General features: G+C 42.7%; 1 protein-coding gene across 13 annotated transcripts in view; it reads right to left on the minus strand.

The window, feature by feature from the left end:
- PDE8B (phosphodiesterase 8B) overlaps window positions 1–24,750 on the minus strand; it is a 227,030-nt gene that overhangs the window by 19,826 nt on the left and 182,454 nt on the right. For all 13 annotated transcript variants that reach the window (XM_044777976.2, XM_044777977.2, XM_070517898.1 and 10 more), the window contains exons 11-12: window positions 4,231–4,273; window positions 739–816 (exon numbers count right to left, since the gene is read on the minus strand). In XM_044777976.2, coding sequence (XP_044633911.1) covers window positions 739–816; window positions 4,231–4,273 — 121 coding nt within the window. The remainder of the gene's footprint in view (window positions 1–738; window positions 817–4,230; window positions 4,274–24,750) is intronic.

Consider the following 24,750-nt stretch of genomic DNA (forward strand, 5'->3'; position numbering starts at 1 on the left):
GCTCTGGACTTAGACCCTCTGTTCTTTTATCACACACACGCACACACACCCCTTGAGAGGTTCCTCTGCTCAGGGCTTCATCTGTCACCTCTAGGACTCCCAAATCCACGTCTCTAGCCCTCAGATCAGGCTTGCACTTTAGCTTCCTTGGCATCTCCACTGAAATAGAACACACCACCTGGTCCTCAGCCCCTCACCTAGCCATTCACGGAGCCTTCCTATTTCTGTAAGTATTAGAATCTTCCCATGCACCTAGGAATGAAATTTCAGAACCGCTCTGACTTTCCCACCTCCCTGCAAATCCAACTGATTACTTAGGCCTGACTGACTGAACTCAAAATGCTTTGCTAACTTCTGCTTTGCAGAGCAGAAATGTTTTGCTAAGTTTTGTCTCTCAGTTTTCCCGTACCATTTTAGTGAGGGAAAGAAGCTACATGGAAGAGTAGGTTTGTCCTGGGGACAGGAAGCTCAGAATCTTGGAGCTGCTCTGGTGGTTACGTGGCCCAACACACTTTAGGCCATCAGGGAACAAGCACAGAGTCATTTCAAAGAGAAGACTCAGTAAAAAGCAAAAAAGAATAAAAAGGCCTAAAAAATTTTCAGCCTACAGGTAAGAAGCCGCTTTAGTTGAAATCTTACTTCTTGGGGTTTTGTTTACATGCTGACAAATTCTTGACTATATTCCTCTGTCATTTTCTACACTTTAAAAAGGTCAAAGAAATCTGAAAAATGTCTTACCATCACTGCCTCGAGACGATATCGACTTCACGTCAATGGACTCTTTCCTCCTGTTCTTGTATCGGAATGAGTGGGACTCTGAGGGTTGCAGGTGAGTAATGGAGAGGGGTCAGTTACAGCTTATTCACAGGTGAAGCTTAGACCACTGTTTTCCTCATTCTCCAAAGAAAACAAGGTTACTTTTTAGGCACTATGAAATATTTTTAAGAAATAGTAAACCACTTTCTCTTCAAATCATCCACATACACGGCACTGCCAGTCATATTCATTGTAAAATGATGTCTCTTTCTTGTGGCACCACATTACGTCCTGGGCTGATTATCAAAGGTTATTTAGTTCCATTAATAAAATAGCTTTTTGAAAATAAACACTAACACTTGGGGGAAATTTTTTTGCGTCATTTTGACCTGAAGGACAATACATTTACCTGGGTAGGGAATGCTGTTATGGGGATATTTGAGGAAATAAAATACTAGTGAAATGCACAGAGAGTGGAATTTATTTGAGAAACTCATTTGGCTGGATTGTAGGCCCCTCTGAAAAACCAGACCTCTAGATGGCCTTCTAGGTTCTCCTAAGGACATGACTTCATCAAATGATGTACACTGTTGATCCCAGGAAGGAAGAGAAGAGAAAGCAGTTTTACAGTCCCAACAATTTGCAACAACTCAACTCTCACGTCTGTCCCCATTTTCTGAGGGGAAAAAGCACTTAAAAAATTCTGCATTAATCTTTGCAGACTTTGAATTTAACACTCAAAATGTGCTGTCACATTAACGCATGATCTAAGCAGAGAGTACATTCCACTAGTGAGAACCAAGGACAAAAGTGTCAGGGCAGCAGAGAAGGCTTCAGAAGCACCCATTTTCAGGGCTTTTGCTTCTTGGGGGAGCAACCCATGAGCAAGGGGAGAAACTTAACTGCAACACGGAATTGCTCCTTACTGTGCTAAGACAGGCGGCAGACATGCAGCTTCCAGCAGGAGAATGTAGTTTTCAGGCACCAATAAGTGATCATATTCCAAGAAAAAAAGATGCACTAACACTTTAAGAATTGTCTAGTGACACCAAAAAAGGTGCAAGTTAAGAGAGCCAGCTCCAAAGCCAAATTGCCAAAACTCAGATCTCCACTGCACCATCTACGGAAAGCTTGGGAAGGCAACTTCTGTGTTCCAGTGTCCACATCTGTAAAGTGGGGGTAGCTATAGCATCTCACGCACCGGCTGTTGTGAGTGTAAGCGAGTTAATCCATGGGTGGCACTTAGCACAGTGCCTGCTACATAGTGAATGTGCAGTTCATGCTGGCTATTGTTGGTGGTGACACCTGTGCATTTGCACATCTACCCTCTTTTTAGGCACACATGAGATGGTGTTATAATCTTGTTCTATTACCTGTTTTCACTTCATATGTCTTAGACACTTTTCTAGATCACCTTTTTAACCATCTGCTTTAATGCCCTAAAAAAATCTGATTCAATTAAAAAAAAGGTTAAGTCAATAATATAAACCTGAATTATATTTGTACAGCATGAAGTGAAAGGCAGAACTACTATCAAGTTAATCTGAGCGCCACAGAGCCTTGTCTTAAATGATCTAACTTAAACTGTTTATGTCCCTTTGCTTGATTTTGTCTTCCAGACTCTACCCCTGGATATGAGTCTCAGTATTTTTTTATAAAGACACCTACAGGTAAAGGGACTTCAAATGCCATTGTTAGGATCAAACCTGAGAAACTAACAGTGGTCACTTGCCAGACATTCCTTCTTAGCCAATTCAGGGACCTCATAATCATATACATTACTAACATTTGTTTATCAAATAATAAATTAAATCTAACTTATTAAAGAGTTAAGATTAAATTCAAGATTAAAGAACACAAGAATTCCTCAAAATCTAGTTTCTAAATAAAACTAAGGTAGGGAGGTTAGTTTCATGGCTGTGGTCCCCAGGCTGGTTGGCTGAATTCTAAATCATTCATTAGAAATTATTCAAAGATGGACAATGCTTATTCTTCCTGATTTTTTTATCAGCTAAAGTTAAGAGAATCTATAGCAATAGAAATGATTAAAAGTTTGGATAAATTATTCTTCAATAAAGGCCATTTAAATCAAAGAATTCATTATTCATTTTCTCAACAGATGCTTGTGGAGTGAATTTAAAAACCAGAAAAAAGAAGGATAAAGGAGATTTTAAATAGTTGTACTCAATGGCAAAAAGGGATACAGTGTCACCAATTAAAAACAGCTCCCACTCACTGAGCACCTATTGTGCACCAGACATTGTGCTTGAATATTGACTCTAAATATAGTAATTATCTTATACGATCATTATAACAATTTGAAAGCTACATCGTGTGATCCCCATTTTACTGATGAAGAAATTTAAACTTGGAGAGATTACGTAGGTAGCTCAAGATCAAAGAGCTAATCAGTGGTGGAACCTATGCTTTCCAAGAGGGGACGGTTTCAATTTATCGATGCTGTGTGAGTATTTACTGAGTGTCTATTACGGGCAAGAAAGTGCTGGGTGCTGTAAAGGATATTAAAATGGTTGTAACAGTTGTTGGCACCCAGAACCTCAGAAGTTAGTTAAAATAATACTGTTACTCTAAGTGTTTTAAGAAATAAAATGAAAACATTTGAGAAGGAGAGAGAGGAAGAGAAAAAGCGGGGTGGGGGTGGGGAAGGGAAGGAGCATACCAAACAGTTAATGCCAGGTACTGCAGGATATTATATGTACATTTTCTCCTTTGGGTATTGCTAATTCATTTTACAAGTGAAGAAACTGAAGCTCAGAAAAAGCAAATGAAATCTTTCTGAGTGGGCTAAAATATGGTCCATCCCAGAATCAAGGAGGGGGACTACATAGGTGGCCCAGGGTCTTACTTTATGCATGACTGGCTGGGAAAGCCACCGACAGGGGAGAGAACAAGAATTTTAAATCTTTGGTAGCAGACTGATTTTCCCCTGGAATGCTCAGAGAACTCCAGACCTTTCGAATGCAGAAGTCATCAGGTCCAGCCCCTCATTTTATGGCCCAGGGTCACACAATCAGTCTTGCCCAAGGTATGAGGAGAGGGCATGGGGAGGGGAAATGGTGGCTCAGTGCTGCTGACCCCCGGGGCAGGGCCCATCTGCATGCTAACTGTGCAGTCTCCGACTGCCGAACAGAAGGGAAGACTGAGCGCAGTCTAACAACAACGTGTCTGCCCTGGACTTTCCGGTCACTCTCTGTTTTGGGTTTATCTTCTACATGGTCTCCAGCCGGCAAAAGAAAACCAGGATGGGGAAGGCATTCAGTAGAATGAAGATTCAAAACTTCTTAAGGGATTCTGCTTTTATTCTGGCTCTCCAGCCGTCTGATATCAGTGCTTGGATTTTGGCAATCCGAGCTCTGCAGTGGGGATTGTCCACTTGACTCTGCAGAGTAATCTACAGACGTGAACCCGCAAATGCAGCTTGGGTGGGTAACAGCGAAGCAGAAGTATTCTCACCTGTCTGAGAATTGTCTCCTGAATCCCGATGAATCTTGTGAATCTAAAGTTGTTCAGAAGTTTGGTAAAACAAGAGAAAGAGATTTTAAATACGGTATTAGCTACATTTCCGGCCAAACAATTTCATTGAAAAGCTCTGAAGACTTCAGGAAAGCAAGAAGCTGCACAGATAATATGAACAGATGAAAGATGTATGAGTGATAATGCTGGAAATGCTCTATTACATCCAGAGCCTTATAGGAACGGCTGAGCCTGAGAGCAGAAGATACCCAAGGGATGCGCTTTCTGAGCAGGACATGGAAGTCTCCAGTCAGCTGGCCTCATTTTGACAGTTTGCAGAAATGCAGAAAGACTAAAAGCTATAACAAAATTTAAGATTTTTATAAGGCTAATAAATAACCTGCTTATATTTCAGGCATGTTATAAAACTTTTCTGTAATACGAAAGTAACCTGAATTTAAGCTTAGGATTTTAAAATGCTATTCAAATGCTCCTCAATGATGGGCAGAGTGAGTTTACAAAATGTTTCTTCACTCTAAGACCTGAACTTGAGATGCAGTTTAGCACCAGTTCTTTCTCATTATCGATTTTTTTTTTGTGCTAATGCTCAATGAATATCTGCCAAATGATGAATGAAGTCATTAACACTGGGAAGGATAAATATGCTTGCTTTGGGGTTCTGCATTTGTGTTTTTAACTAAGACGCCGCGCTCGGGCGCCTCTCGTCGACGCGTACAATCCTGCTGCTTTGCCGCTCAATCCACCTACTCCAGTCGCTCAGATCGCCAAACCTTCGCAGCCACTCGCTGAATGGAAAAAGTCACCTCGAGAAACAAGACAGGTGAGTGTGTAGGACTGTCTATAAAGGAGGATTAGTATGGTTTAGCAACATCAACTATAATAGCCAGAAGTCCATATGCATCACATACAGGTAAAATGTTCCGGCTTGACTGAACCATTGAAAAATAATCATGTCAATTGAAGTGCTAAAATAGGGGTTTTCTAGGAATTATTCTGCACAGTCCATTCCACATAATTACAGAAACAATTACGTGGCCAGCCTGTGTGAGATCCTGCTCTTACTGTGACTGAGGGCTTTGACTCATTTATCCCACAAGTATGGGACCTTTTCATTTCTTCTGCGAGCAACTGTTTTATGTTTTGCCTTTAGAGATAAAGACCATTTGCCACAAAACTACTGAGCGCAGCACGAATTTTGGATACAAACCACTTTGGCCTTGTAAATTGTTTTCTCAATCAGCTTTAGCTCAAAAGCAAGTGATTTTTAAATACCTAGCTTTTCTGAGTCACAAATCTCTCTCCTTTAGGAACAAAGTCCCATGGCTCCCCAGATTACATGCAAAACACCCCTTTCTTGTCTTTCCTTGGCCCCCACAGGCCAGCTGACTGAACTGTGGAGCTCCAGGAGGTCACTGTGGCTTTGTGTTCTGTCTGCATGGAACCAGATGAATCGAGGGATAGACAGATGGGCAAATATATGATCAAGCAAAATGTTAACTGTAGAACCATGCGGTGGGCATGTGCATATTTACTTAAAATTCCTCTAACTCTTCTATATGTTTGTAAAATTTCATAATGAAATGTTGGAAAAATGATATGTTCATGAGAATATGGATTGATGGCTAAAAATTAGAAGTCTGAAATATAATTTGAAAATAATCAAGATGAAGGCAATTTAGAAGAACTTGAAATTGAGCGAGGTGAATGACATGTGATGGTCCCTAGGACACCCCACCATGAGCCAGGGCATGAAGACGATGTCCCACTTCAAACTATAACACAGGAATTGTAGGCAGCAGCTGTCAATCTTAGACGTCTAAGATTTACCAAGGTAACTATTTAACACACTGATGTTAATAATTTTATTGATGGATTTTACAAATTATGGAGTTACAAATGAACCTAAATCCTGCTCTCTTATGGGAGAAAAACTGTGAGAAATAACTATAGAGAAACATTGCTCTTAATATGATAGGTGAAAATCAACTTTTTTCAAATGAAAAATCATGAGACTTCTTAGCAACTAAAATGAGCCAAGGCCAAAATCAGTATAACAACAAGCAAACAAGCAAATGAACACTAGATACTGCCTTCAACATTCACTTCTAAATCAGTTGGGAATGTGACCAGTCTGAGCCTGTTTTTGTCATTATTGAATGACAAAGTTTATGCCTTGTATGAAGGCACCGATCACAATTACAAGCCCCAGAGACCCTGGTCTGTGAACCTGGAGGTCATCCTTGAGGCTTCCGTCTCTCTCATCCCCATGTCTGTCCAGACCATCATCAAATGCTGTGAAACCTCCCTAACGGCCTCTGGGACCACCCGCTTCACTTCTCTCCATTGCCAGAGTGCAGGATACCATCAGCTCTCGTCTGAACTCGGCAATAAGCCCAACCCAGTCCATTCTCAACTCTTCAACAAGTGTAATCTTGCAAAACCACACATTGGATCCTGTCATTCTTCTGCTTAAAACTCATACTTTCCATTAGTCTTAGGGTCAGCCCCATGTGACAGCCTGGCTATGCGGCTCTGCGATGTGGCCTGGCCCCTGACAGCTCTCCAGCTGCACTGCTGACCCCTGCCAGTCTGTCGAGGGCTCTCAGCTTGCAGGCTGTACTGGCCTCTTTTCCATCCCTCTAATTTTCCCATGCTCTTTACTACCTCAGGGCCTTTGCACATGTGACTCCTCTGCCCAGAAAGCTTTCCAATCTACTCTCTTCCCTTTGCCTATTTGTCCTCCAGATCTTAGCTGAAAGGTGTTTTCCACAGGGAAGACTTCCCAGATGTTTCCTGCCCATCTCAGTCCCTCATGAGGTCAAGTCCTTCTGTCGCATGTTCTCAATGAACTTTTCCTTTATTGCATTTATTACAGTTTCTAACTTTGTGCTTATTCGATTGTCTATTCTCCTTTCAAACTGTAAGTTCCATTTAAGCGGAGCTGTGTCTCATTTGATTACCTTTGTATACTGAGTACTAACGCAGTACCTGGCATACAGATGCTCAATAAATATGAGTCCAAAGGAGACTGAGATTAACCACATAGCTTGTGGCGAAAACACTTATTGATGATTTGACCATCATATTGATCTTTGTTGATTCTATTTAATACTGATGTCTCTAAAGACCTTAATTTGTAAAGTGTTTTGGTAAAATACTGATAAGGAAGTTTTCCGTAAAATGTGTTTTTTTAAAAAAAGCAATAACAGTATTGACTAAAAATACAGCCACGTGGTCTGACAGCACCAAATCCTAAGAGGCAAAAGAGGGCGTGATGGTGAGAAATCGAGGCCCTCAGATATGTGAATGCATCTGCATCCCTGAGCCGGTTCCCCCGCACCTCAGAGAGATTCTTTATGTTTCTCATTGCATTCAATGGAGCAGTAAAAACGGCAGGTATTATTTAAAAAACAAGAAGTTTATTTCTATCCATACACACATTTGTAATAAAATGAAAGTGACTTTGAAATATTTGTTTATATAGAAGAGAGCCGCCTTTGATGGAGAAGATTCTGATCACAGTTCTCAAACTCAGGTTTTATGTTGTCTGGTTGTCATTGTGCCTCCCCCACACCGAAATATTATGAAAAGGAGTGAAAACTTGGTTAAGGTGAAGAAAAGCACTATCCCCTTAAATGATCAGCGTAGCTTACAAAGTCGACTTAATAAGCAAGCGTTTTTTAAGACTGAACATTTTTATTTTTATTTATTTATTTACTTAATGTTTTTTAAAGATTTTATTTTTCCTTTTTCTCCCCAAAGCCCCACCGGTACATAGTTGTGTATTTTTAGTTGTGGGTCCTTCTAGTTGTGGCATGTGGGATGCTACCTCAACATGGCCTGCTGAACGGTGCTGCCATGTCCGCCCCCAGGATTCGAACTGGCGAAACCCTGGGCCACCGAAGCAGAGCGCATGAACTTAACCACTCAGCCACGGGGCCGGCCCCCAAAGACTGAACATTCTTGATCAACAAATTCAGGACAAAACTGAACGCTGCCATGTATGTGACAAGCCTTCAGTGAAGTGGAGTGTGAATGCTGAGTGAAAGATCCGATCGTGGGAACTGAGGCACTGAAGACCCTCCCTTCATTTACATGTAATGAAAATGACGCTGGAAGTGGTATAATACAGAATGTCTTTGATCATGTTTCTTTACTGAAAACACTTTGATGAGTAGTTCCTTGGATGGAAAAAGTATCTGATGCCGAGATCAAAGATCTTTTCTGTCTGTTCTATTTTCAAAAACCACTGGACAAACACTTCTCCAAATTCCCACCCAAATAGCAAACACACACCAGTTTTCCCCAAGCATCAGAACAAACACCTTTTGCAACATTCTGGACCCTGTCCTCAGTGATCACCTTTACACCCTGGACCCTGTCCTCAGCGATCATCTTTACATCCTGGACCCTGTCCTCAGTGATCACCTTTACATCCTGGACCCTGTCCTCAGCGATCACCTTTACAGCCTGGACCCTGTCCTCAGCGATCACCTTTACATCCTGGACCCTGTCCTCAGCGATCACCTTTACATCCTGGACCCTGTCCTCAGTGATCACCTTTACACTCTGGACCCTGTCCTCAGCAATCACCTTTACCTTCTGGACCCTGTCCTCAGCAATCACCTTTACATCCTGCACCCTGTCCTCAATGATCACCTTTACATCCTGCACCCTGTCCTCAGCGATCACCTTTACAGCCTGGACCCTGTCCTCAGCGATCACCTTTACATCCTGGACCCTGTCCTCAGCGATCACCTTTACATCCTGGACCCTGTCCTCAGTGATCACCTTTACACTCTGGACCCTGTCCTCAGCAATCACCTTTACCTTCTGGACCCTGTCCTCAGCAATCACCTTTACATCCTGCACCCTGTCCTCAATGATCACCTTTACACCCTGGACCCTGTCCTCAGCGATCATCTTTACATCCTGGACCCTGTCCTCAGTGATCACCTTTACATCCTGCACCCTGTCCTCAATGATCACCTTTACACCCTGGACCCTGTCCTCAGCGATCATCTTTACATCCTGGACCCTGTCCTCAGTGATCACCTTTACATCCTGCACCCTGTCCTCAATGATCACCTTTACAGCCTGGACCCTGTCCTCAGCGATCATCTTTACATCCTGGACCCTGTCCTCAGTGATCACCTTTACATCCTGCACCCTGTCCTCAGCGATCACCTTTACAGCCTGGACCCTGTCCTCAGCGATCATCTTTACATCCTGGACCCTGTCCTCAGTGATCACCTTTACATCCTGGACCCTGTCCTCAATGATCACCTTTACACCCTGGACCCTGTCCTCAGCGATCACCTTTACATTCTGGACCCTGTCCTCAGTGATCACCTTTACATCCTGCACCCTGTCCTCAGTGATCACCTTTACATCCTGCACCCTGTCCTCAGCGATCACCTTTACACTCTGGACCCTGTCCTCAGTGATCACCTTTACATCCTGCACCCTGTCCTCAGTGATCACCTTTACATCCTGGACCCTGTCCTCAATGATCACCTTTACCTTCTGGACCCTGTCCTCAGTGACCACCTTTACATTCTGGACCCTGTCCTCAGTGATCACCTTTACAGTGCTCCCGAAGCCATGGACAAGCTGTCGCCATTGTTTCGTGGATTCCGAGTCTGCATTCTCAAAATACTGCAGCATGAAGACAGAGGAGAAATTACACGGATTCCGAGCTTGGTATTTGGTATCAGATCTCTTCATTTCAGTTAAATTTATGAGCCTAACAGACTCAATACATCATCTCTCCCCTTTTATCTTGATGGTGATTTAAAATATTACATCAAAGCAACAGGCATTAGTTTGATATGAATGAAAATACATATGAATTTTTAAGATCACACAAGATTAAAAAGAAAAATTCCAAGCTGTTTTTTTCCCCAGGTAATTTGCTGTACGCCAGACAAGAGTAGATATATCTCCTCTGTTGTTACATATTTTCTTGGAAGAATTTATGCATCCCTCTTCCGTGCAAAGCCAGATCGCCCATGATCTAGTGTCCTGGGTCAACACTTCACTTACGTCACATGCTGGCACCCACTGGCCCTCTCTTCAGCATGCATTTGCGAGAGGCTTACAGAGAAGTGTTCTCTTTATGGAGCCCAGGGATCCTCACTTTTGTATCCTTATCTCATGGAAAAACACTCAATGCAAGCCCCCATTCCAGCTTCAAGGTTTTATCTTTTTTCTCTTTTAATGGCTTTCAAATATCCACAATGTAAAGAACCACTTGGCTTCATACCTGGCAAAAACAGTCATGCATCATTTAACAAGGGGAATACCTTCTGAGAAATGCGTCATTTCTCAGACCGTCATCTGTCATTGTGCAAACATCACAGAGTGCACTTACACAAACCTAGATGGTACAGCCTACTACACACCTGGGCTCTATGGTGCTAATCTTATGGGACCAACTCATACATGCGGTCCGTCATTGACCGAAACGTTGCTATGTGGTGCATGACTGTATTGAGTTTTCCAATATGGAAATATGATAGTGGTTCTCCAACTTCAGCATGAATCAGAATCACCAGAAGGGCTTGTTAAAACAGGTTGCTGAGCCCCACCCCAAGTTTCTGATTCTCGAAGTCTGGGTGGGGCCTAGAATTCGGATCTGTACCAAGTTCCCGGGTGAGGCCTCGGCTGCAGGTCCGGGGACCATGCTGTAATCCATGGGGCCTCCCCGCTCAGACTGCTCTATGCATCAGCAGCACTGGCAACACCCGGGAGCTGGTTAGAACTACCCACTTGCAGGTTCACTGCAGACTCAGTGAGTCAGAATCTACATTCTAACATTTAGTCTCCAGGCAATTTGATTACACACTATAGTGTGAGAAACACTGATTCAAGTGGAGAAATCCTAGGCTTGCCAGCAGATCTCTCGTCGTCTCCGTTTCTGGCTGTGTAGACCTGGGGAACTTCCGAGCTTCACGAAGTCTCAGTTTCCTGATGTGTATATGGGGACCAACGCCTGCTTTTCAGGATCTCAGAGGATCAAATGAAATAACGTGTGCAAAATGCCCAGCCCAGAAGCTCTCGGGCTGGTCTTTCTCTCAGAATCACCTGGAAGGCTTATGGAACCATGTTGCTGGGCCCTGTCCCCATAATCTCTGTTTCAGTAGGTCTGGGTGGGGCCTGAGAATCCGATTTTCTAACAAGTTTCCTGTGAGGCCAAGGCTGCTGACAGTGGCCATACTTGGAAAAGCACTAGCCCAGCCCATGGTGGGTGCCCAGATAACGCTGCTTCCTTTGCCCTCTCCTTCATGGATGCATCCTGTTGGTTGAGAATCTGGATTCAGTGCCATCTACAGTGCTTGCTATTTCAGGACTGACTGTGGTTTAGAGAAATCACTTCCTTTAAGGCATGCGTTGAGCATATGTGGTGTGCCCTGTTGAGCACTTTCCACATAAGCAGCACATTTGTGTTTCTCACTTTATGCTGTCATTCCCCTAGCCAGTGTCCCCTTGCTGCTCAGTGACAAACATATATAAATAGCATCAGAAAGAAATCTCATTTTGCTTGAAGTCTCTTTAAAGTTCTTAAAGAACTGTCAACGACTGACGGCGCTTATGCTCAACACTTCCACGTGTAAACTCATACACCTGCTAGATTTTGTCAAGAGAATGGGGAGCTCACACTTCCCCACTCATGGAGCACTAGCACTCAACAGAGAGCCATTAAGCCACTTGATGACGCCAGGGCTTCCTCTGCCCCGCGATCAGCGTAAGACAGAAGCATCCCCAGGACCTTCACTTAATAAATCAGGTCCTGCGAAAGCTAATGCAGAGGCGAGGACAGCACAAAGGAAAAACTGGCAATAAGAGGACAGAAGAGGAAAACAACTCCTCGCTACGTGACCTGAGGTTCTGAAGATGCTGCTCATTGGAACCTTTGTGCACATTTTGTGAACAATCGCCTCCATCTCTAACTGATGCCTCATCTTCTAATTCTGAGCCAATGAGACTATGAGATGAAGATGGTTAGGACCCAGTCTCTGCCTTCCAGGGATTTACTGTCTAACAGGGGACAACAAACACGTGCTGTTGCAGTGAATTCATTCCTTCCCTATGTGTCCCAAGTGTGTACTATGGTGCCGGGCAGCATTCTAGGCACTGGAGATGCGACAGAGAACAAAAGAGATACTCCCAGGAAGCTGCTTCAGAGGTGCCAAAGATAGCGCTTCCCACAGGGTGGGATGTCGAGGGGTTAAAGGTAAGTTTATGGCATTCCCAACTTTGACCGTAAATAACCTCCAATCACATGTCCAATTCATTTGCCCTTCAGTGTTCCCCCACGGCTTCTGAGCACATTGAGGAGAAAGCCTCAGGTTGGTGCTGGTGCGCCTTTAACACCCACCACTTTCCAAGGAGAGGGGGCTCAGTGTCAGAGCTGTCAGCCAACAGCAGTGGCTGTCTAGAGCTTATTAACATCATGAGTTTTTTTTTTCTATTATATCTATATTTACTGTTTCCTTCCATATGGCTAGTGACTGGTATTCCATTTCATGGTAGTGATTACTGTGATGGCATAAAGTTTTAAAAGTGACTTCTAAAGAAAAATATTAAATATGAATAACTCTCACAAAATATAAAACAGGCAAAGCAGAGCTGGTTTAGTTGGAACAGCAGGCAGGAGTGGAGGTCTGGAGTCCCTTGTCCTTGACCCCTTCTGTCCTCTGGGGAAGCTGAGGACTTCCCTTAAAAGAGAGTGAATGCAGATACAGACAAACCCCCTGGTTTGGGCCAGGCTGACAAGGCTTGGGGAGGAGGGGAGGAGGGTGCTGCATCAGCTGCAGAGGCTGTATGATCACACTGACCCCACTAGCAGCCGGGTGGACCTGGCAGGCCAGTTCCCTCTGAGCTTAGTTTCTGTGTGTGTCAGATGACGGGTCTGTGCTCAGCAGCGTCTGACCTGGCTCCAAGCAGCCATTACTACCTCCTACTTCTTGTGGTGCTCCCTGCACAGCCTGGCACTGCCTGTGCCTCTCATTCTGTGTCACTCCTTAGAACACTGCAGCCATTTCTGGCCCTAGGCTGCCCATCTGAGAGCTGATGCCACCTGCTAAGAAATACTAGTAAATGAGACCATTAACCTAATTTGGTCGGAATGCTCCCTTAGGAGTGAAGGCACAAGCAGGGTATTGAACACTCCTCCGCCCTGAAAAAGGGTAACAAGCTGGCGGCATCAAGCAGCATTCACAATTCTTAGAAAGGAGACAAATCCCATGAGGCATGGACAGATTTTTTTTCCCTTCCAGATACAATAAAAATGCCACTCAAGCCCAAGCAGGAGAATCCCTACTGGAGGCTGTGATTCTAACTTTTCCTTCGAGCTAGTAATGGCTGAGTGGAGCTTTGGGATGGCAGGCTAGCTGCAGGAGAGCATTACAGGGACATTCAATTTTCTGGGGTGGCCTGGCTGATGGACGGGAGAGAGGAACAGATGGCATCAAATACAGTCACAAGATACATTCTCATGTTAAACAAAGGGATGGCATTTTATTCCTCTATCCTAGCTTTTCAGTTTTACAGACTCTGGTACTATTATGCTGAAGATGTACCAGAAAAACATGTCTCAGATTCCTGTCTGAAAGTGGTTGGAAACCCAAATAGACTTTAAATTTAAACAGTGTGTGTGCAAGTTTTGGTCCTGTCCAGGTAGCAGTTTATTTGGGATCATTGGGACGGGTCCACCTGTCTAACCTGACCCTCCCTGCCTGGGGCTGTAGACGGGCAGCCTTCCCCACAGAAGGGTCTCACAGTAACACGCACACCCTTGGGCCCTGAGGCTCCCTCAAGGGATGAAACTACTCACCATGACACTGCAGGAGGGTCTGCTTCAGAACAGGCAACGGAGCACAAACCTAGAGGACTGGTGACCACCCTCCAAGAACTCTGTCAGCAGAGGTCCTAGAGACACAGCAGAGCTTTCCTAGCAGCCACATCAGGGGCGACAGCACAGCTTCTAAACCACACGTGTGTGGCAACTATTTGAAAGTGTCCTTGGAAGGAAACTGCTCTGTCCCCTGGCAACTGTCTCAGTGTCTAAAAATCCATACTAACAAAGCAATTATCAAGAACTAGAGATCCTAGAGTTGAGATATGTCTGGGAGAGACTGCCTGGTTCAGTCTGCAGCCTATAGGTAGTTAAGACACCTACTGACGTGTTGTAGAGGGAGGCACTGACTTTTGGAATGTTCCTACAATGATAAGACTGGTTAGCCCATTTGGGATACTGACACCTGCCTTCCTTCTGGAAGATGGGAATTTTGATATTTGTGGCTGGTTCTTGTGCTTATGGGATCAGTTCCTAATAAAAACCTTGGATGTTGAGTACCTGGGTGAAAATCCTGCCAACATCTTGTTGCATTCTACTGCTGTAGGAAGGAGCCTGTTCTGTGTGACACCATCTGGGGAAGAACATTGGAAGACTATGCCTATTTTCCTAAAGACTCTGCCTCTTTTCCCTTTTCTGATTGTTGTAATAATAAACCATAGCCATGAGTACCACTGCCTCTGAGTTCCTAAGCCCTTCTAGTGAATCACCAAACATATGGGTGTTCTTGGGACCTGCTATGCAACAATGTATCAAAATTTGGGATGCAACTAAAGCAATACTTAGAGGGAAATTTATAGCAGTAAATATCTATGTTATAAAAAAACAACCTTAGCTTCCACCTTAAAAAGCTAGAAAAAGAATAGCAAGTAAACTTGAAGTAAGTAGAAGAAAGGAAATAAAAAAGATCAAAGCAGCAATCAATAAAATAGAACACTCACACAAAAGTAGATAAAATCAGTGAAACCAAAAGTTTCAGGCCCAGATGAGAAATTTTATGAAACATTTAAGAAATAAATAATGCCAATTCTTAACCTTTTCTGGAAAAACAAACAGGAAGAAATACTTCCCCACTTATTCTATGAGGCCAACATTATACTGATTCCAAAACTAATCAAAGACATTATAAGAAAAGAAAACCAGAGGTCTCACATGAACATATATGCAAGAATTCTTAACATTTTAGTAAATCAAATCCAACAGTGTGTGAAAAGGATAATACATCAAGTGGGGTTTATCCCAGAAAGTGAAGATTGATTTAACACTGGAAAATCAATCAATATAATTCACCATATTAACAGACTAAATGAGAAAAAAATGTGATCATCTCAATAGAGTTTTTTTAAAAAGCACTTGACAAAAACCCAACATGCACTCCTGATTAAAAAAAAAAAAAAAAACCTCTCAGTAAACTACGAATGGAAAGAAATTTCCTTGACCTAATAAGTATTATATACAAAAAAGCCCTAAGTTAATATCATATTTAATGATCAAAGAATGAATGCTCTCCCCCTAGAATCAGGAACAAGGCAAGGATGTCTAATTTATCACTTATATTCGACACAGTAATGTAGGTTCTATCCAGTGCTATCTGGCAAGAAAAAGAAAGAAAGGGTATCCAGTTTGGAAAAGAAGTAATAAAACTGTCTTTTTTAGCAGATGACATCATTGTCTATTTGGAAAATCTGATGGAATCTATAAAAAAGCTACTAAAATAATAAGTGAATTTATAAGCAATGATGCAGGATAGAAAATCAATATAGAGAAATCTATTGTATATGTATATAACAACAATGAGCAATCAGAAATTGAAATTAAGAAAATACTACTTAAACAGCATCCAAAAATAGGAAATACTTTGAAATAAATCTGAAACAGGATAGAAAAGACCTGTACACTGAAAACTACAAAACAGTAAGGAGAGAAATTAAAAAAGACATAAATAAATGGAGAGCTAGACCATGTTAATGGATCACAAAATTCAGTATTGTAAAGATGCCAATTTTTGCCAAATGTTCAGTTGCAATCTCAATCACAATTCCAGCAGGGTTGTTTTTTTAATAGAAATTGGCAAGTTGATTCTAAAATCCTTACAGAAATAAAAGGACTAGAATAGCAAAACAACTTCAAAAAAGAACAAAGTTTGAGGATTTACACTATTGATTTCAAGACTTATTATAAAGCCATAGAAATCGCAACAACATTGAGACAGACAAATAGATCAATGGAACAGAAGTCAGAGTCTAGCAATAGAAACACATATATATGGTCAATTGGTTTTTGACAAAGGTGCAAAGGCAATTCAGTGGAGAAACAATAGTCTTCTCATTAAATGGAGCTGGAACAAGTGTCTATCTAAACGCCAAAAAAAGGGAAATTTAATCCACATACCACTCTCTATATAAAAAATCAACTAAAAATGCATCATAGACCTAAATATAAGAGGTAAAACTATATGTCTTGTAAAGGAAAACGTGGGAGAAAGTCTTTGTGATCTTGGGCTATCAAAGATTTCTTAGACACAACAACTAAGGCACAATCCATAAAACACTGATAATCTGGACTTCATAGAACTTCTGCACTCGGGAATATACTGTTAAGAGAATGAAAAGACAAGCCACAGACTGGGAGAAAATATCTTCACATATCTGATAAAAGACTTTTCTCCACAGTATAAAGAACTGTCAGAATTCAACACTGAGGAAACACACAATCCAATTCAGAACTGAGTGAACTATTTGAACATACAGTTCACAAAAAATATACAGAGAGCAAATAAGTATATGAAAAGATGCTTACCATTTTAGTAATTGGGGAAATAAGAATTAAGACCACAAAGAAATACCATTGTATAATAATAGGAGTGTCTAAAATTTAAAAACTGACCACACCAAGTGATGCAATTTGAACTCTCATATTATTGGTGTAAATGTAAAATGGTAATAAAAGAAAAAAAACTTTGGAAACAGTTTGGAAGTTTCTAAAAAAGTTAACATGCATCTACCAAATGATGCAGGCACTCACCTAATAGAGACGAAAGTATATGTCCATTCAAGGACTTTTACATAAATGTTCAAAGCAACTTTACTTGTAATAGTCAAATCTGGAAAGAATCCAAATGTCCATCAACATTTGGATGTTATGAATCAATAAACAAGTCATGGTATAGTTATATGATACAGTACGACTGAGCAATAAGAAGAAATGAACTACTAAAAATCCACTGAATTGTACACATTACACGGGTGAATTGTATGGTACATTTATATCTCAATAAAGCTGTTAGAATAAACAAGGAATGGACTATTAATAAATGCAAGAGCACGGGGGAATCTCAAAATCATTACTAAGAGGAATATATACTCCATAATTCTATTTACATAAAATTATAGAAAATGAAAAACTCTATAGCGACCAGTGATTGCTTGGAAATACAGAAGGGTGAAGAGGGAAGAAATCAAAGGGGCCCAAGGAAGCTCTTGAAGATACGTTGATGGAGATGTTCATGATCTTGACTGTGGTGACGGCTTAATGAGTGTGTGCGTATAACAAAGCTCATCAGAGGCTACACTTCAAACATGTGCAGTGTAATGTATGTCAGCTATTCCTCAAAAAGCTGGAAAAGGAAATAATGACCAAGGTTCCACCTAAAGGTTACGAAAAAAAGAGCACACTAAACTGAAGTGAGTAGAAGGGATCCAGCAAATAACAAGGAGAAGGAGGAAATCAAAAAAACAGATAAACAAGAGGAAAAGTCACAAACCCTAAATGCTGGTTCTCAAAAAAGATCAAGAAAACTGATAAATCCATACCTAGACAGATTTTTTAAAAGGGAACAGAAATACCAATTTCAGAAGTGAAAGAGAGGTTACTACCACAAATCCTACAGACATCATAAGATAATGAGAATATTACGATCCACCTTTTGCCAAAAAATTTAGATGAAATGAACAAATTCTCTGAAAAACACAACCTACCTTAAACTGACATAAGATGAAACAGAAAAAAATGGACTTTTCCTGTAATTATGAAAAACTTAGGGAAAAAAAGATTTTCTTATCAAAAATCTTTCCACATAAGAACTTCTAGGCCAGTATCATTCACAGGTGAATCCTATCATACCTTTAAGGAAGAAATAAGAGCAATCTTCTATAAACTTGTTCAGGAAATAGAGGAGGAGGGAACACTTTCAAGCTCATCTAATAGGCCAGCATAATCTTAGTATGCAAAACCTGATGAAGATATTTTTAAAGAAGGAAATTATAGACCAAAATCTTTCATAAACAGATGTGAAAGACATGACCTTTTATCTTTAATAAAATCCTGAGCAACCTAGAAAGCAACTGCTAGCATTAATGAATCAACCAAGTAAGTTCACAGGATATAAGGTTAATTTAAAAATCAATTGTACTTTTATATATTAGCAGCAAACATTTAGAAAATGAACTCAGAAATCAATGACATTTGTCATAACATCAGAAACTACTTAGAAGTAAATTTAACAAAGATATCCAAGACTCTATACTGAAAACATAGTAACATTGCTGAAAGAAATGAAAGACCTCAACAGGTGGAGAACTCCACCATTTTCACGGAATGGAAGAATCAATAATGTTAAATATCATTCTCTTCAGTTGATCTATAGCTTCAATGCGATCCTAATCATGAACTCTGCAGGCTGTTTTTGGGTGAAGATTATCAAGCTAATTCTCAGATCTACATAGAATGCAAAGAACATGGAATACCAAACCAATTTTGAAAAAGAAGAACAAAGTTGAAGATCTTCCATTACCTGAATTTGAGACTTTCTATAAAGTAATTAAGAGAGTATGCAATCGCCCTATGGATCAACAACTAGATCAACACAACAGAATAGAGTCCAGAACAGACCTCCACCCACAGTCATTGATTTTTGGCAAAGGTGCCAAGGCAAACCATGAGGAAAGGAAAGCTTTCTCAACAAACGATGCTTGAACACCTGCACCCGTATGGATAGATATTAAACTTGGTACCATCTCACACCACACACAAAAATGAATTTGAGATGGATTAGAGACCTAAACGTAAAAGATAAAACCACAAAGCCTTTAGAGGAAAATATAAAACATCTTTATGTCTTGGGGATAGGCAAAGTTTTCTTAGGTGGGTCACAGAAAGCAGTAACCATAAAATATTGATAAATTAAACTTTATCAGATTAAAAATTTCTGTTCATCAGAAACACTGTTAAGAAAAAGAAAAATCATAGAGTGGAAGAAAATATTACCAAAACATATATTTGACAATAGATTGACGTCTAGGATACTGAAAGAAATTCTACAACTCAATAATAAAAACAACCCAATTAAAATGGCCAAAGATCTGAATAGACACTTTACAAAAAACGATATACACAAGGTCAGTAACACTTGCAAAAATGCCCACCATCATCGGGAACTATCAGGACTCACAACTATCAGAGAAGTGCAAACTGAAACCTACATGCCTAAGAGAATGGGTAACTTTGTAAAGTCTGGTGACAGCACCTGCTGGCAATGATGGGCGCGACTGGGCTTCTCACGCATGTGCTTGGGAAGGTGAAACAAACTACTTTGGGAAAAGGAGTGGCAATTTCTTACAAAAATCAACATACACTTGACTCATCACTTAGCAAGTCTGCTCCTAGGTGTTTTCCCAAGAGAAATAAAAATACGTATTCACAAAAAGACTGGTAGAATAGCAGCTCCATTCATAATAGCCCAAGACTGTAACCAAGCCAGGTGCCCATCAAGAGGAGAATGAATAAAAAAGTGGTGGTATATTCACTCAGTGGAATACCACTCAGTCATAAAGAGTCACAAATGGACAGATTCCAAAACACAGATAAGTCTCACAAACATTATACTGCCTGAGAGAAGCCTTTCACAATTCAGTACATATCATATTGACTCCATTTAGATGAAATTCTGTAGCAGGCAAACTAAGCTATGGTGAAAAAAACCCAGCTCAATGGTTACTTCCGGGGAAGAGGAGGCAGAGGTCAGTTGGGAAGGGGCATGAAGGAAGTGTTCTGGGGTAGTAGTAACATTCTGTGTCTCCTTAGGGGCCTAGGTTACAGAGGCGTATGCATCTGTCAACGCTCATGCAAAGGCACACAATGATTTGTACATTTCTTTACATGTTAATTTTATATAAAATGTAAGCAAATCTTGAACTCTAGTTAATGATATGCATACTAAAGTATTGAGGGAAGAGTACTGATACATGCAATTTATTTTGAAAAATAAGATGTACTGATGGAGGTACAGCGGAATGTATATTTGGAGAGATACGGATAATGCAAATATAGTGAAATGTTAAAGGTAGAATCTAGGGGTTGAGTATTTGAGTGTTTATTGTAAAATCTTTTCCGCTTTGCTGTATGCTTGACAATTTTTACAGTAATATACCAGAGAAAAAATTGGTTGGATTGTGGACTGAGGATTAGCCCGAGGTGTCTTTTTCATGACGTCTGCTTCCTCCATGATTTATAAAAGCATCTGAGTGTGAGTGAGCTTTATCCTGCGAGTGGCGTGTACCAGTGAAAACATTATTTGTTCAAAGGTATCGCCAGGAGGAGCTGTGCAATGGTTGTGTGGTTTGACGCCAACTTTGGACATTTATCAGCCGTGTAACTGCTCTCTGACTATCAGTTTCTTCATCTGTTGAGTGAGGACAATACTATCTTACAGGCTCGATATGACGATTATTGGGATGATGCCTTTAAAACAGCCCAGAACCTGTCACAAAACACTCACTCAATAAATCATAAATAGTGTGCATTGCACTTCATTGTTTTCAGATAGAACGTGTTATTTTGGAATCACCTTGGATTCCTCTCTCCTTTTGCAGGTTTAACCAGCCACTGGATCCTGTGTCGCTTCAGCCTGGCACAGCTCTGTCCTCCCTGCTTCTCTTGTCCAGCAGAGGCCTCCCTCCCTTCAGTGCCATGACATCCCTTCCCACCTCTGAATCATGGGACTGCACGAAGGCCCTGGCCAATGCCCTGGCCACTCATCTGGAGTCATTCTTTACTCTCTTTTCTGTCTCACCCCCTCAATACCTCATCTGGCAGAAAATCTGGATAATTCTTTGGTCCAAACATCTCTTATGCCCTTCTCTTCTTTTTCACCACCTTTAAATGGAGTCTACTCCATGCCTCTCTGCTTTTCTTTCTGTTTCATATATCTGAATATTCTCTACTTGACTTAATGAAACCAGGCTAGAACAGAGGGCATCTCATTCCTTCTGGGAAGCTCATCAAGTGCCTTTCCAGAGATTAATGGTAAGATATGATGCTGGTAACTTGTGTATGAATAATTTCAGATAACCTAATTTAGTATAAGTTTCCTAGTCCCCTACCTACCGCTGTGTAAGGCTCTTAAAGGAAGGAGGAGACACTGAAAGCTGCTTGGGACGACAAGTATAGTGTGACAAAACCTGACCAAGTGCTGGGCTGTGTGACACAGCCAGTAAGTGCCGCAGGGTCCCTAAAAGGACAGAGGCCACTGTGAAGGGGATATTCAGCAGGAGGAACTGGACTCCTAAATCTTCCTTTGGATATATATCTGGAAATTGGGAGCCAGGACTAAAAAGGGTGCTAAGAAACTGAGACTTCCGGAGTGGAGGACCAAAGGGGGAAGCATGTGCCAGATCACAGGAGGGACAAGAGGCCAAATTCTGGGCCTTTAAGTAACCTGGACAGACCTTAGAAGGAACAGGGAGCCAGTGGAAGTTTTTAAGATGGAAGTAAGTGATCCAAGAGGCATCTGGGAAGATGAATCTGGCAAGATGGATGGCGAGAGGAGGAGTGTCCTTAACTCAGTGATTTTGGAGAAAGTGAAGGTTCTTCCAGAGGAAGAAGGGAGATGGAGCTGAAATACCATTATGAAACCACACTTTCTTCTCTAAATGCTGCTGAAAATGGGATGTTAAAGGTCAAGATTTCTTCAGTGAATCAAATGATGTTCACCCTTGAGGAGCCCTCTTCTCCCTGGGGAAATGGCAGTCACAAAGGCCAGGCCAGCCTCACAGCTCCACTGATGAGCTGGAGTCAACAATCTCACACCAGAGGGACAGCCAAGGGAGCCAGTTCATGACTGAGAACAAGTGTGGGCGGTGTGTGCAAAGACGCACACAGACGCCTCACCTAGGTTTGTGATTCAGTGTTGCTAGAACATTAGGAAAACACAAAACTCCCCAGGCTACCATTGGTATTTCCAGAATCAAAGGTCAAGGGCACCGCCTGCAAGAGTAGCCAGGCAGCGTGCTTTGGGTCAGAGATGAGTTCAACCACAAGAGGGGGAAGCTCTTCTGCCTGGCCCACCCCACAGGAGCCGGGGCCCGCTCTGTGCCACTGAACCAGGAGGGACACGGACTGCAGCCCAGAGAGTCGAGGAAAACGCTGGCTCGCCTTCAGCAGCTGCAGAAGGAGGAAATTCTCTCTCCACAAAAGGAGGCAAGGCTTTTTTCCTTTCTTTTTTATGGAAAGACACTTGTTTTGTGTTTTCTTGGGAAACCAAAGGTTAACATCCCCTCTTCTTTGTAAGTTTACAAACAGCAGTCAATATTGTTAAAAAAAAAAAAAAAAAAAAACTCGTGAAAGGTCTTTCTTCCTAGCAGTTTACCCTGCCACTCCAGTAGAAGCTGCTGAGTCAAGAGGCCCCACGGCACCTGGACCCCCCAGTCAACCGTTAGCTTCTGCCTCTGCAGGGTCTGCTCTGGGCCTGACTGGGCGCCATCCACTGGCACAGAAGTTCCGAATGGATGCCCTACACTGAAGGGCCCTTGCCATCAACCAGAAGCTGCTAGTCACGAGCAAGCCTTTAGAACCCTGAAGACCCCAGTAGTTTTGATTAGATATTTTAAAGGTGCTACAGTTTTAATGCCAATTTAAATTCCTAATCCAGAAAACAGCTCTGGAGCCACTGCTCAAATAATGCCCTCTGAGAGTGAACTGATTTATTGAAAGGTGAGGCAACGCAAGCAGGGGCCCAAGCCCACACCCCAAGGGCCTGCCAGGTGTCCCACGCAGGCCCTCTGTTCCGTCACCCGGGAGGCCGCGGGCCACAGCCAGGAAGTCCCCAAGCACAGGTGTGGACTGTCCTCTGCTGGCTCTACCTACGCCTCAGCCTGGCCAAGTGGCATGGCTCACGTCCCCAGAGCAGCAACTCTGAGGGGCTCAGGTCCCCCACAGTGCGCTGTCACTGGGTTTCTCTGGGGGACACTGTCCCTTCACCCCCACTGTGCTATCCAGGGCTATGATGTGGATGTACCCCTTACCTGGAATGTTCACCCAGAGCATCGTGGTTCTGCGGCTAAGGGGGCAGCCACTTTGCTGCCTTGCCAGGGGCCCACAGACACAGAGAGAAACAAGACTTGGTGTTTCGGCCCTAGAGCCACAAAGATGATGAATTATTGAGAATGATTTCTTAAAACATAGACATTCTAATGGCCTAAAGGGTGCTGGGTGAAGTTTTCAAATTTTAATTGAAACAGAAAACTAAATAAATCCCATCCACATCATTACTTCCCCTGCCAGGTCTCACAGCCATGAAACATTAATGGGGAAGAGAAATGGGAAAAAATACTGTCAGCTGAAACGGATAGCAGGGCTTGGGATGGAGACCACGGGATGCATTTTTATTGCATGTGTCCCAACTCTCACTGTAATCAGGAAGTGAAGGGGCTCAGGTCAGGCCTGCAGATGGAGGAGCTCCCGTGCCTGGAACCGATGCAAGGGAGACGGACAGCTGCGCAGGACACCACCCCCTAATCGGGGAGTGCCCCGTGTGCCAGGCTCTGTGTGAGGTGCTGGCTGAGACAGGCAGGGTCCCCATCATCACCTGTTCACAGAGCCAGCAGGGACAGCGGCTTTTCCCACTCAGCCTTCTCTTGGGCCAGTGCTTGTTTCAGAAGCCCCTCCTGCCAACTTGCTGACCTCAAGAGTCCGTGATATGCTCCATGCTCCCTAGGCCAGACTTGACCTGGGGACAAGTAGACACAGGAGCCACTACTGCAACCCAATGCCACAGCTTCTCTCCCCCTTGGTGCAAACATTCACTCAACAGACATTTTCTGTGTGCCCCCTGTGGGTGAGGGCCAGGCCCAGGAGGGAGATGCAAAGATGATGAAGACCTGGTCCCACCCCTGGCGGTTCCATGTGGCCTGGCCCTCCCGGCACGAATTATACACAGGCAATCCTTCTGTTCACCTGCCCTTGCATGGTTCTTTCATCAAACCACACTCCTGTCCCCTATACGACGTCCAGCAGGAAACTTCCCTAGGCTAACCTAATCGATCACACAGACCCAAACCCCTCAGAAGCTTCTCTCTGTAGCCTGGTGGTTCTTGACCTTGACAGCACCCTGGAATCCCCTGGGGAGCTCTTAGAAGTCATCATGCCCAGCGGTACCCCAGACCCATTCCATCAGAGACCCTGGGGCCCAGACACCACTGTAATTTTCTTTAACTCACCAGGTGACTCCACAGGCAGCCAGGGCTGAGACCCACTGCGTTAGCCTCTCACATCTCACCTTTCAGCACAAGTGCTTGCGGGCGCTGCTGGTCCCCAGCACCGGTGGGTAGATGGGAACCTTCCTCCCGTGGGGACTGCCTTGCTCC

This window comes from Equus asinus, chromosome 9 (assembly GCF_041296235.1).
Source record: "Equus asinus isolate D_3611 breed Donkey chromosome 9, EquAss-T2T_v2, whole genome shotgun sequence".
In the NCBI taxonomy this organism is placed as follows: domain Eukaryota; kingdom Metazoa; phylum Chordata; class Mammalia; order Perissodactyla; family Equidae; genus Equus; species Equus asinus.